We start from the raw sequence: 15,411 nt of genomic DNA on the forward strand, positions 1-15,411 counted from the left end.
GATTGAGGATTGCAGATCTTGCCTTCCTGTATTTGGCAGCGAAGCAGATCGACGATGGCGGATTTTACCTCACTGACTACAGTGGAGTACATTGAAGCCGATAACTCTATCTCCCTGCATTCAATAGTGGAATAGAGTGAAGATGACAGATCTTATTCCCCTAAGCAGTAGTGGAGCAGACTAAAAACACAAATCTCATCCCCATGAAGTTGTAACAAAGTAGATTGAAGCTACAAGGCGTATCTGAAGTTGCCGTGAAGTGGATCAAAGCAAGAAGACGCAGTGGACTGAAATGAGGTTACTTGAAGAAGATAGCACCATAAAATCAAGACTCGGTGAGACCGGGCAAAATTGGCCTTCTTAGTCTTTGCTCTGTTCTCGTTACACGACAACAAGCAAAGAGGGGCAGCTGTACAGGCCAATTTTGGCCCACCCCCAAAACCCAACTAACCTACCCTAACTAAACAAACCCAACGGGCCAACAAAAATAAACCCTAGCCCAAATCAAAAAAATGACAGAAACCCTAGCAGCCCTATGCCCATGTGCGCCGCTCAGCCTCGTCTGCCTCCCAGCATCGCATGCGCGCCCTCGCCCCCACGACGCCCATACCGTCTGACACTCCCACCACCATTGTTGGCCACGACCACCTGCAAGAAGCCAAGCAGAAATAAACAAATAGAAAATAAACAGTTGTAATCGGTTATAAAAACCGAAAATCTCACCATTGTAAAGGATTCTTCGGATTAAAAAAAAAACAAACACACTTGAAATAAGATAACAAATTGCTTCCTCTTTCGATCTATTTTATTCATTATTTATCTACTTTTTCATTTTTTTGAATACTTCCTTATTATTAATAAAAAGAAAAAAAGGGAAAAGGGGAAGAAAACCACCTGAATCGGCCCACTGAAGCCGTCGTCGTCGTCGGCTCTTCGCCGTCGTCAGACGCGAGTTTAAGGAGAGGCCCGAAGCTTTTCTTTTTTTCCCCTCGTTTCCCCCCGTTCCTTGGCCTCGATCTCTGAGTGCGCTGCAACGCGCGGCCTGAAGGCGCCCTTGCATGGCTCCGGCCACCAGGCAAGGGAAGGCACGACGGCGGCTGGGCCTGGAACCCGAACAGAAAAGAGGAAGCCTCCCTTTTATTTTTTCAATTTTCTTTGAAAGAGAGTGAAACGGCAGAGGGAGTAAAAATTTTTGCTTTTATAGTGATGAAAACGGCGCCGTTTAAAGGGGAGACCTGCGCACTTTGCCCTAATGGTTTATTTGCGCTTTTGGTCCCTCTAGCTTTGCGACACGTTCTATGTAGCCTTTCAATTCTTTTAATTTTGGCCGCATATTTTTTTCGTCTGCTCCAATTTAGTCCGCGCATAAATGCGACGCTTCAGGACTTGGGCATATTTCCCGATCAGTCCTCTATACTTGGAGCGCGTCTCATTTCAGTCCCCTAGCCTTTAAATATCTCATATTTCGGCCCCAAATCATTTTATTTGTTTGCGATTCGCCCCCAAATTTTAGTTTAGTTTTCAATTTAATCCCTTATTTGTTATTTTAGTTATTTTATCATTAAATTAGTTATTTAATATTATTATTACTATTATATTACATTACTATTATTGTTGTTATCTATTTATTTATATTTATATTTAAAATTTCGGTACATATATATACTTATATATTTTTATATATTTTACAACTTATGTACATACCTATATATTTATATACATATTTTCATTTTCATAAATATATACACGTACACATTTTTCTCTAATATATATATGTATATATATACTCATATACATTTCTTACTATATCTTATAATTTATATATATATACACGTACATATTCTCTATTTATTTTAAATATATTTTTTATATTTCATATTTTCTACATGCATATATATATACTTATCTATTTACATATTTTAATTCATATACCTATACATGTATACATATTTACATATATTTTTATATTTAATAATCTCACAATACGTATACATACATAGATTTTTCATATTTTCATAATTTTGTGTACATTCATGTATATACGTTCTTTACATCTATTCGTTATTTATTTATTTATCTTCATTTTCATTATTATTTAATAATCTTGTTTCCGTTGCTATTACTCGTGTTGTTTTTATGCCATCATATTCATTATTGTTTTGCTATGCATATTAACACCATACGTCAAAAAGAAATTTTTTTAATTAAGGAAATATTTCGCGTTTGAAAAATTCGAGAAAACGTGCCCTAACGTGCTGGGTTTCGATTTTTCGTTCGACCAAATAGCCAAATATCCTTTTTAAACTTTCAAAATAAGGCAATATTTCGTATTTAGAAAATTCGAGAAAATCGTGCCCTAACTTACTGAGCTTCGATTCTTCTCGCGTTGATCCTAGATAACCGAACATCCTTTTGAAATTAAAATAAATGAGGTTTAAACAAAAAATAAAGGCAAGCTTACTCTCGAAAATACGATGTGTTGTATCCTAACTTACTGGACGTGACATCTTGTTACTTCGAGATAAGGAAGCATTTTCCATTTTGATTTATTTGAGTAATTTTAAAATAACAATATATATTTTAAATTCTTTTTGAGTTTTTAATTTTCGACACCAAGACATTAAGAAATCAACTAGGTACCAATTTTGGGCGTATCGAGGGTGCTAACCCTTCCTCGTGCGTAACCGACTCCCGAACCTGTTTTTGGATTTCGTAGACCAAACTCGTTGTTTTAATAAAATCAAATTGTTTATCAAAAACAACCATTTTACGAGGTGACCCGATCACACCTCATCAAAAAAGATTGGTGGCGACTCCCAATTTTGTTTTATTTTCAAAATCCAAGTCGACCCCGTTTTCATCCAAAAAATGGTGTCAACAAGGTCATTTGGGCAAGTGGTTGTAACACATTGGGGGGTTATCTATTGGGGCTACAACTGCTTCTTATTTAAGGATAGATTGAGCTTTAGCCAATAGATTGTTGGATCAATTGTTGAACAAACTATTCACCGAGTGAGGGTCTACAAAGTAGAATTAAATTCGAATTGAGTTTGTAAAGCTTCTGTACTTACTCTCCCTCACTCTCTTTGCTTATTGTTTTTGTTCTTTGAGTTGTTCAAATTTGTGTATGGACCTTAGTTTGTGTTGGAAAAATTCGGTTTAAAAAAATGGTTTACAGTAATAGTGAAAGTTTACAATTTTTCTAAACCGAGCTAGTTTATGATATTTACAACGATAAACTTTTATGGAAAAGTTCTATACTTTGTGCGATACGGATTTGAATCATTCTCGACTTTCAATTGAATGACCTTCTTCGTTATCATCGTACCCCGAATTGCGTCGAGTGTGGGCTCAAACAACACAAATCAAACACAAAACGAAACAATTTTATTACTTTCAGTAGGAAAATAATTCTCTCTTATAAAAATTGACAGAAATTGTAATTCCCAGAAATTCTAGTAGAATAACAATATATAAAAACTTGAGTGTAAATAGCTCTACCAGAAATCCTATTTCGCAAAATAAATATTAAAATTAATTAATTAATCAAATTAACTAAATTAATTTTTCAATCAAATATTTTTCTCAACCCAATTCTAATTCCGTTAAAGTCTTGTCAATTTTACCATAAAAGAATCTATGAGAAAATATATTTAATTTCTTTATTCAACGGATTCATAAGAACTAATTTGACATACATATCAAATAACGGCAGGTCAACTGTTAGAGTTTAACAGTCATTTATTAAGTCTATCAAATCAAAGGGCTTAATCAATATTTTTAGGATACTTTCAATGGCTTTTTATACCATTATATTATCTTATATGATAGATTATACATTATAATATGCACAATATAATGTAATATTATATAATAATGCAAATTATAATGATAAATTTGTATTGTGTTATATATATATAAATGAGTTTAGAAAAATTTTTAAATGGATAATAATACTCTTTATTTTTTTATCATATTAAATCCTAAAAATAATTATAATAAATTAAAAGTTGAAAAAGAAATAAATTACAATAGTTATATTTAAAAAGTGTGATAATTATAATATAATTTAGGGAATAGGTTACTATAATTATATTAAAAAAGTTGAAAAAAGAAATAGATTAGAAAAAGAAATAGATTAGGGTGGTTACATTTAAAAAAATATTGTGAAAATTATAATATAATTTAGAATCAGATTTATTAAGTAAGAAATTGCATATAATAATTTTTTTAAATTAAAAATATTGAAAAAAATGAGTTACGATAGTTATATTAAAACTATAATAAACATCGATAATAATAGTAGTAGTAAAAATATAGTTCTATACAGACTCAATTTATGCTGTATGATCTCTATCGCAGATGTGTACGTAACCCTAGTCCAGATTTATGTTTAATGAAGTCATATAAAGTCTAACAGGGTGGCTGCCAGTGGAGGGGTTATACGTGATCAGAATGGTCAATGGGTATGGGGGTTTGCAAAAAATGCTGGAACTTGCACGGTGATGGAGGCAGAGTTTTGGGGGTGCATACGAGGGACTCCAAGGTGCATGGGAGATAGGGATAAGACGGATGGTTCTAGACGAAGCTGGAGCCTCCTTGTTCGATCGGGTGGTCAACGATGGAACTGATTAAGCGAAACTGGGAGGTCACGGTGGTGCATGAGTACCGTGGAGGTAATATGGTGGCTGATGTACTTGCAGCGCTGGAAGTGTTACGTTCACTGAAAATTATTATTATGTGAATCTAGAATATAACTACTTTATTTATATCAATTTCGCATACATCAAAAAAATGAAAATTAAAGAACAGAAAATATGGTCATGTAGTATGTCCATCTTCTGAATATTATTTATAAAATATTATTTATATTAACTTATGATTCAAAAATTTTTATTTATAAAATATTATTTATATTATATGTTATATATTATATAGATTTTTATATAAAAATAAATGTGTTGTTCACCTACATTCAGAAAGGTAGTATTTATAAAACATTAAAATTATTTAAATCCGTTTAAATCACTTTGACCTGAACCAATCCAGACAAAAAAAAAAATTCAAGCCCCATAAAAATTGATTTCAAAAGGTCTGAGCAAGAGAAAATCTGAATTTAAAAATATTCGAACTCGAGCTTAAAAAAAATACAAATCCAAACTGGTTCAAATTAAAAAATTTCCAACATGAAATAATCCTTTATTTGGCAACTGAACAAACAATAACAGTTGGTTTCAACGGTCAATCATTTTTCCCGGACAAAAGCACTTTCCATTTCCTTTTCTTCTTCTTCTTCTTCTTCTTCCCTGTTAAATCATCATCATATTAGTTGGGTTTTTCGTATGGATTTTATTAGGACAGAGTGATATGGTAATGTTTTTCTAAATCTAATAACATTTTAACATTACCTGTGTCAGATATATGTATATACAGGTATATATATATATACCTGACACTCGTCCTAACTCATCATCATCGTTCATATCAATCCTGATAAGGTATTATTCTTCATCTTTGGATCTTAATTGAATATGGAGGATTGTTCTTATAATTGTCTATGTCAATAGATCCTCATAATTGGGTTTTCTTTGATTTCATGTGGGGTTGTTTTTTATTACATTAATTAATTAATAGGTTGGACCTTAAGGAATTTGATTTCAATTTTTAATTATTTGTTATCATGAAATTTTTTTCCCATTTTTTAAAAATCTCAGGTTTGCATTGCAAGGTTTTTTTTTTTTGTGAACCTTGTGGAAATCCAGTCCTAGAGCAAATTTCTGGAAAAAATGACTGCAATTGTAAATCCATTTCCCAGAGTACAAAGGAATTTGAAAGGGTTTATAAGAGTGCTCAAGTTTGCTGCTTGTGAATGGATTCTAATCTTTTTATTGTTCATTGATGCTGCCTTCTCTTACATGGTCACAAGTTTTGCACAGTACTGTGAATTGCAAATCCCTTGCATTCTATGCTCTCGGCTTGATCATGTTTTCGGCAATGCAAAAGATGGATTCTATCGGACTCTGTTTTGCAGAAGTCATAGATCAGAGATTTCATTCTTGCTTTCCTGCAACATCCATGACAAGCTCGTCGATAGCAGTGGCATGTGCGATGAATGTCTCGCGTCGCATGTCGAGGGAAATGAATCAAACTCCGATATGAAGAGACTCGTTTTAGGAAATTTGGGTTATGATGGAAATTGTTGTTCTCAAGTAGATGAGGATCTTACATCTGCCTACAAATTCACACGTTTGTGCCTATGCTGTAATAAACCATGGATTCCAAGCCCAAGTTCCAATAGATCACTTCTCCTGAAATCATCCACGTCGGTTTCGAAGCCCAGCATTCCTTTGCCTCGTAGCTTAAGTCCTATAAATGACTTGAAGAAGATGAACGACACGGTTCCTAGGAAAACTGGATTTGAGCACTTGTCTCACGTAGGAGACACTGAGGTGAAGATCAGTTCTGAATCCAAATCCGCGTTCCCGGCTACTGATAACGATACTGGCGATAGCATAAATCGTAATATAAACGAGAAAAAAAAAGAACAGGCTGATGATCCTAATGAATCTCTTGATCTTAGATGCTTGGTTCCAGAGTGCGAGAATGTGCTCAGTGAGCATAAAGTGAAGGCTAATTTTAATGAACTACCTGAGCTTATTTCTCTAGATAATTATCCTCCTACATCCTGTCTTATGGAAGTTCCAAGTTTCAGTGCCTCATTATTAGCAGCTGATTTTATTTCTCAGGTTGATGCTTCCAATTCAATTAATGCTAAGGATGTTCCTCTTGAACCAGATAATGAAAATGTTTCTGTCAATAAGAATGATGAGATCTTGAAGTTGATAAGTACAACAACCGGAGCTTGTTTCGAAACCAATCAAGTTGCGGATGATACTGCCATGCTAAATTCGACCGATGGAGATCCGAGTGAACCTGAGTTTGTAACAAAACATATGCTAACAAACAATAATGGAGTTAATGAAGATCATAAGTCATTGCCGGTGGAGACTGTTTTTGAACCAAGTAAAACTGAGAGTGATGAAATCTCTAAGTTGATAAGCTCGTCAACTCAAGCTGTTTTCGGAACTGACCAACTTGAGGATGATACCGCCATCGTAAATTCAACCGATGGGGATCGGAGTGCGGTGCAGGAGCTACCAGTCTGTGGTGAAGAAAAAAGTGCATCCGAGTTTGTTACTGAACCTACGAATGGAGTTACTGGAGAAGTTAAGTCATTGCCGGGGCAGAGCACTTCTAGAGAAGGGATTCATTTATCATTGAACAACTTAAGTCCTGAGTTACAAGATCGTGCAGTTGAATTGCTAAGATCCGAATCCAACTCCGAAGAGGTTCGGAATCTTCAGAACCTGTTCTTTGAAGCAATAAATGACTCGCCTGGCCTCAAATATTTCGAAGAAAGCAGCGTCATCGAAGGCGAAAATCCACTTGATACGCTGAAACAAGAAGTTGACAATTACAGGAACTACATAAATGCATTATCCAAAGAACTAGATGAAGAAAGGAATGCTTCTGCAATTGCTGCAAATCAGGCAATGGCTATGATCACAAGGTTGCAAGAAGAAAAAGCAGCACTCCGTATGGAAGCCCTGCAGTACCTAAGGATGATGGAAGAGCAAGCCGAATTCGATGTTGACGCCTTGGAGAAAGCTAACGATCTTCTGACTGAAAAAGAGAAAGAAATACAAGATTTGGAAGCAGAGCTTGAATATTACAAATATAACTTCCCTGATGAAACATCGGAAGAGACCGAACCCGAGGCGAACATCAACTTAGACAAGGAACATGTTTCTATGGAGAACAACACAAGCACATGTTCCAAGCAAGATGATATGAAATATCCCTTGGAAACAATGTTGCCCGAGGCTAGTACCGTCGTCGACGATCATCCCGTAGTCATAACCGCATGGTCGGAAATCGAAGATGAGAAGTCGTACATCTCTCAGTGGCTACAAAAGTTGGAGAAGAAACTTAACTTGCTTGCTCAGTATGGGACATCATCGCCACAAAACTCTGATGGAGGCCGAGAAGAAAAGGATCATACACCAGTACAGGAAGCTTCATCAATAGCTAATGGAACCGGTGTTTTCCAAGAAACTTCAATAAGCAAAGATGAAGAAGAAAATGGTGATACGGTTTCCAATGGGCAGGAAGGTTCAGAAGATTGTGGAGAAATTAGCTTAGATGCTCTTGAAAATGAAATTGCAGAACTTAATGAGAGGTTGGAAGCACTTGAAACTGACTGTAGTTTTCTTCAACGTTCTCTAAATGCTCTCAAAAATGGAAAAAAGGGGCTGCTATTAATTCAAGAGATACTTCATCTGTTACGAGAAGTAAAGAAATTTGGGTTAAAGACAATGAACCTTTCTGTTTTATGAGCTCAATGTGGACAGACTGCGTATCATCATTACAGAAGGTAAGCATTTTATTAACTCATCCATGTTCTTAAGGAAATAGTGTCTGAATCCTTACGCTGACCATTTTACTGTCTTTCAGATGTGTCCCAAATTGAGGGTAACTGATCAGAAGCAGAAGCGAGGCATGTCAGCATGAGATATGAAACAAACATTGCAGAACACAGAACTGGTTATCTCTCAGCTTATAAAGAAAATGGGAGTTGTCATAGAAAGGTACCACCTCAGGTGATCGGTCATGGGAGTAATTACTTACCATTGTTTTTTTTTTTTTGACAAATACTTACGATTGTTTTCTTTCTTCTCTCTTGGTGGGTTTTTTCCTTTTTACTGGTTGCCACTTGGGAAGACGGTTACATTTGTGGCCTTTTTTTTTTCCTAAAACACTGTTTTATCAAGTTGTAAACTGAGGAGATTCTTTTATTCTTATTTATTTCTACTTTTCTTGGCTTTTTTACACCAATATTACAAAAAAACATATTAAATTTGAAAATAGGTTGGATGTTTGATTATAAACGAAAATGATAGAGATGGGGTGGTGGAGAGTGGTGGATAGGTGCCACCACCACCCTAAAGCTGTCATTTTCAGTTTTTGTCATTTAAAAAAATATATATATTTTAATAGGTGATGTCATGTTGATAGGCGGCACCTAAAGTTCAAGTTTAGTATATATCCGTTGATATATACGAGTATAGCATTTGGGGATGGTGCCATATCAATAGGCGGCACCAGTGACCCCTATCTTATAGGCAACATCGGTGAAGTAAATTTGGGGGCCTTATAACCATGGTTCTTTGTAGAGAAGAAGAGAAGTAGTTTAAAAAAAAAATAAAGATAGCAGAAGGGAAGAAGAGAGGGAGAGGATAAAAAAAGAAAGGATAGTAGAGAAGAGAAAGGTGAAGATATGTTTTTTTTTAATAAAGGGATTAGAAATGTAATTTTTATTGTGAAGGTATTTTGTTACTAATGTTTAGTTTGATGTTTGTTGTGATTTGTTATAAATGTAATTATTTATGTTGTTTTTAATTTATTTTAAAGTTACTTTGTTAGTAATTATTATAAATTAATTGTTTATTAGTGATGACAATAAATGAAAATAGATAAATACTAAAATTCGAAAAAAAAACTTATTTTCTGTTATAGATATTGGAAGAAATGACAATAAATCTGATATTATTTGATGAAATAACAACCTCAGCACAAAGGAAAAAAATTGATAGAATGATGAGAGAAATGCAAGATTATAGAATGAAATCAGAAGAAGACATCTTCAACACCTTATTACTGTAAGTCAAAAGATATAAGAAGTGTTATGGAAAGATCATAAACTAATTAGAAAGAATAAAGTGTAATATTTGACCCTTAGAGAGACATTAATAGAATGTTAGCATCAACAACTTTGGAAGACATTGGTACCACGAACTTATTGGAATATAGTTATATACTACGTGAAGTTTATAATCTCTTATGGAGTAAGAAAAATAGTGAGACAAAGTATAAGTTCACGAAAGTTGATTGGGAAGCAAAATGTCTTTGACATGCCATAGATGGATAAATTAGTTGTTAGGAAATTACCAAGAGAATTTATAAATTCAATACTTGTTTTAAAGATAAAAGAGGAAGAAGATCTTGAGGAATTTCCAACTTGGATTGTAAAAGATGAATTTGAAGAGAACTCAAAATTTAATATAAAGAATTTCCTAGAGGAAGATATAGAATTGGAGAAGGAAGAAAACCTAGAAATGAGTTTAAGTAGTTAAATGCAAAGATAAAGTAAAAGCTAGAGACTAGAGAATGTGAAAAAAAATGAGTAAATATGGTTGTACATATACGAAATGAGAACTTAATGCTGATATAATGTTAATCTTATGAATAAAAAGTTTTTCATATTGATATAATATTGGTCTTTTTTTTACAGTTTATTTTTTTTATTAAAGTAACTTTTTTACTGTTCGAAATTATATTGAGAATTTTTATTTTTTTAACAGATTTAGTATTGAAGATGGATAATTAGTTTTTCGCATGCGTTTATTTCGATGGAATAAATCTTACCACAACAATTGGATGTACATTTGAATGTCACCAACAAATAGCAATGAGATTTAATAGAAATATCTCGTTTGATGATACGAAAGGAATGAATAGTGCAAAAATTGTTAGACATTGTGGTAAAAGGATCTCGAAACTTTTCTATAAGTTTCCAGTTTCGATAGATCCCATTAAATTCATCGAGATGAAACTTCTAGACGATGGAGACAATGGTCGCTCTTTATTGTGGGAATCAGGGCGACCAAAATGCACCAGTTCAGTTACTTGCTGAGTTAGTTGATGTGGAGAGAACTGAAGATCTCACTCCATTAGGTGAAGAACATGGAGCTCAAGAGCCGTGTTTGATGGTTCCAATATCGTATGTTTATAGTTAATCGACTGTATGTGGAATCGATATTAATCTTAATGTTGCACCCGAGACTGATGCGATTGGTGATGATGGATGCGGTAGTAGTGATCCTTTTGATCATGAGGTCGATAGTGATAGTAATCCCAATATGGACGAGGTTTCGGATGATATTGACAATAAAGGTGTGAATGATAATAGAAATGTTAACGCGTCTTCATTCGGGAGCTAGATTCGACGTATTGTAATACAGAATAATCTTGGGGCATGCATGTCGCTTATAGACCCCGATGCGACGTATACAACCAAGTTCTCGAAATACCCTGATATATTACCTGCTCACCTTATGACCGTAGATTCTGATCCTAATGAGTTGTTCGTGGGCCAAAAATTCAAAAGCAAGGAAGAGTGCATATTTGCCATTAAGCGGTATAGCATGAATGTGTCAGTGGACTACAAAGTCGCCGTGTTTAAACCAACATTATATATTGGGGAGTGTTGGAGGTCGATGAAAGGCTACAATTGGTGGGTACGAGTTAAGAATGGCATTCGGTAAAGAGCCCAAAACTGCAGCAATATGAGGCATCCACCTATGTCCACGGCAGAAGGTTTTGTCATCCGACAAAACTCGCTATACAACATAGTTAGTACTACGGAACCCCAACTATAAGAATAAACATTACGCAAATAAGTTAATAGGGGTAAGTACATCAAATGGATCTTATTGTTGTTTACATTTGGCATGAATACACCCCCTATAATGTGCATAATGTATGTTCGAGCGGTACACATCACCTCCCACTCAGTGGAATTAATTGATAAATGTTTAAAATTGGCCTTCATCTATGAAAACCTCAAACTTATAAATTTTGGCTCAACATCACCGGGCGAGACTCCTAGTAGGTTATGACAAAGGGCAGTCGGCTCAGAGATCGTACTTATTCCCGTTACTACACTCCCATCGATTGGAAGCCCGAGTTGCAGTGCAACATCCTCTAAAATGATAGTGCACTCCCCACATCAAGAAAATGGAGATAGAATTAGAGTTAAGGTGTTCAAACGATTAATTAGATCAATAATTAATTGAACCATTAACAAAATGATGACAATTTGTGCCAAATGATAAATGGTAGAAGATTAGTATTTGGTGGGATAGATGGATACTAGAAATTAAGAATCCAAGAATAATTGATAATTCTCAGATATTACCAACAAAAATGCCTAAAATCAAAAAAACAGAAGAAGAAATTTGGGATTTGTCTATTGTAGAGTAGTAATTGGATTATGAGTTCCTGAATGTAATTCAAAGAATTCTACTCTATGATGTTGAAAGAGAAGACTGTGTGATTTGGCCTCATAATGCATAAAAGGGATATTGGTTGTTGAAGAATGATAAAAAGGAAAGAACTTCAAATAAAGCCTCTTCATCTCATATATAGTGGATGACAAGGTCTAGCTAGCAGATCATATGGAATAATCTGAGCTTGCCAAGTATAATTTTTGTCTTGTGGAAATGCATGTTGTAATAGCTATTCCTTCTAGATTAGGTATAGTCTTGTTTGTGTTGTGTGCAATGAGTTTGGGTGGGATTGAGTGAGAGGGGTTTGGTTTAAGGTCAATTATGTTTTGAGGGATCAGATTGGGAATATGAATAGTTGGTTGATTGATACTTTAAAAAGTAAAGGAAATATAGGGATGAGATAGAAAACACGAAGATTAGAATGTCAGTGGATTAAATATTTGTAATTTTTGGATGATCCAAATCTGAATTCATAAATATGTCTAAAAATATGAATTCGTTTATTATTTGCAAGTTATTCAAGTATTATTATCGGAATCCAAATCAGAATTAAATATCATTATCCATTCAGGTATCCAAATATGCAAAAATCCGAATCTATTAAAACTAAAATTTTAAAAATAAGTTAAAATCAAACAAAAATTTATTTAAATCTATAATGTCATAGATATATATAGGGCTACATATCATTAATAATCTAGCCTAATTATATAATGCTATAATTATATATATTATAATCTATCATAAAACTAATTACATGTTTTTTTCCATTCTTTTTCCATTATTTTCTTGTTTTTTTTATACTGTTTTGTTGTCATTTCAATATTATGTTATTATTATTTTATTGTTATTGTTTAGATATTGTATAACTATTATTTTATTGTTAATTTTACTACTATTTTACAGCATTTGCATGTTAAGTTGTATCTATTATAGTGCTATTCAAGTATAAAGATTTTTTTAATTTATTTTCAATTTGTTGAGAAAATTTTATTTTAATGTTTTGTGTTTGTAGTGTATTATATATATTTAAAAATTATATAAAAAAATTAATATAAGCGGGCTAGACTTGGATAAAATTTTATACCCATTTTTCGAGTAAAATCAAGATTAGACCTATCAAACAATTTTATCAACAAATTTAAATCTTATTAGAAAAAAATTAAATATTTTATAATCAGATTTAGATATCTAAATTAATTAATCTACTCGAAAATCCACAATAACTAATAAATTTAACATCTAAATTCGTAAACTTTAAATCATACATCCACGAATATTGGAATTCGAAATATGAATTCCCAACCTTATCCAAAATCACTATCCTAAATGAAACAAAAAAGCATGTCCCACTTCTACAAAAGGAAAAGAACAGATAAAGAAATTCATGCACCCAACTAAAAACACGATATTCAAAGTCAAAAGTTTCATGATTTTTTTTCTCTCAAATTTAAATTTATATAAGGGTCTGTTTGATTGCCAGTAAAATGTTTTCCGTAAAATGATTTCTGGAAAATGTTTTACTTTTCTGTAAAATGATTTACTGGAAAATATTTTCTGGTGTTTGATTGAATCTGTGTAAAATATTTTCTGTTGTTTGGCAGATTTCCTGAAAATATTTTCTGGAAAAGTTGTTTTTACATATATTAATATATATTAATAAATTTTTATATCAAGCTAATTATAATTGCATTAATAATTTTTTGAGAAATTAAACTACTTTCTGTGTCCAATACTTCAACAAATATTAATATATTTATAATTGGATGAAAAAAGAATCACATTATAAGTTATAATTGGAAGAAAAAAGAATAATCGGATATTAATGTTCTAAAAAAACTAAAGGAATCACATTATAAGTTATAATTTTTAATATCAAAATTTATAGAGACCAATTTAAAATCTAGATTATAGAGACCAGTTTAATATCTAGATTATTGATTATAGTTTGAGGATGTACTAATTGGATTTTTCGTAAAAGATTTTGATATCGATTACTTGTAAATAAAGAAAAACGAATAAATTCACAAAAAAAAAGATAGAAGAAATAATTAACATTTATGAGATAGCAATTATTATCAAAGAAGATTGACTGTTAAATCATAAGAGTTGAATTCTGTTATGATTTGCTATAAAAGTATAATGTTCTATACATATTTGATGCATTTTGTATCACATGAGTTGCTGAAAAAATTTTCATTTCTCAAGATTTGACATAATAATCAATGCCATTAACATTGAAACCGGAATCTAGAATTTTAAACTTCTAAAATTAACCCTAAACGAAAATTTATCCCATAAGAAACAACACAAGCTTCATATATATATATATGAAAAAACTCAAAGAATAGACCAAAGTAATGAACAAGGCTGAGAAGAGGCTCAAACTGTTGAGGAAGAAGCTTTAGTCCCTCAAGTTAGTGCCTAGTTTGGAAGATTCAGAGCACTCTGCGGCAGTTTCTTATATTTCATCCACAAGCAGTTCAGGTACCAAAAACCCAGAAAGAACAGCTTCCAAGTCTCAAAATGCAGTTCCAAGAATTTTCAAAAAATATGGAGGAAAATGCATCAGACACCACTACATCTATACCAAGCTTTAAAATTTCTTTCAGCAGAGAAAATTGTTTTTCTTCATGTGAAAACTCCAGTTCTAAATCGAGTCCATAAAGATCCAAAAGTTGATGACACAAGGACAAGGTAATAGAACACAAAGTGACAGAATTTCTCTCGCGCATTGAAACATAAATGGGGGAATGCAGGTAATAGAACTATGATGCAGCTATGATGCAGTAAAATCCTTATTAAAAATTAAAAGTCTAATAATTCCATGGGAACCTTACCAAATACAGATTTTAGATTTCAACATATACAGATTTCAGAAGCTCACTCTTCAGCAAATAAATCATATAGGACTTTAATTAAGGACTTCATATAGGACTTCAGCAAATGAAAAATTTATGAAAAAATTAAGTAATTAAATGTAATTAATTACTATTAATATGTTTTTCCACTCAGAAAACATATGTTTGATAATTAAAGAACATAATGAAAAAAAATAGAATACGGACAATGGTTTTGTGATTCAACCTTGAGAACTTCCAAGTTTGGGCAACTTTGTATTAACAAGCAGTGATCTTCTGTGTCGAGTAATGCATAAAGGAGATCCAATTCTTTAAACAACGGTGCAAAAGGAAACACAATTGGCATTTCATTCTTCCCCATGTAGGTTAAACCCAAACGGCATAACCTCGAGGGGAATGTTACAGCAGCATACCCATCAAGT

At 32.9% G+C, this 15,411-nt stretch overlaps 1 protein-coding gene across 1 annotated transcript; it reads left to right on the plus strand.

Moving 5' to 3' along the window:
* Positions 1 to 5,203: 5,203 nt before the first annotated feature.
* Positions 5,204 to 8,871, plus strand: LOC107956358 (myosin-binding protein 1). Its single transcript, XM_016892052.2, has 3 exons — positions 5,204 to 5,498; positions 5,715 to 8,434; positions 8,515 to 8,871. The coding sequence occupies exon 2, from the start codon at positions 5,787 to 5,789 to the stop codon at positions 8,394 to 8,396; it is 2,610 nt and encodes an 869-aa protein (XP_016747541.2). The 5' UTR covers positions 5,204 to 5,498; positions 5,715 to 5,786; the 3' UTR covers positions 8,397 to 8,434; positions 8,515 to 8,871.
* Positions 8,872 to 15,411: the final 6,540 nt, after the last annotated feature.

Source organism: Gossypium hirsutum, chromosome A07, assembly GCF_007990345.1.
Source record: "Gossypium hirsutum isolate 1008001.06 chromosome A07, Gossypium_hirsutum_v2.1, whole genome shotgun sequence".
Lineage (NCBI taxonomy): Eukaryota > Viridiplantae > Streptophyta > Magnoliopsida > Malvales > Malvaceae > Gossypium > Gossypium hirsutum.

Bases quoted from the DNA above. Each gene is read 5' to 3' on its own strand.
- LOC107956358 (XM_016892052.2), top strand. From the start codon at position 5,787: ATGACTGCAATTGTAAATCCATTTCCCAGAGTACAAAGGAATTTGAAA.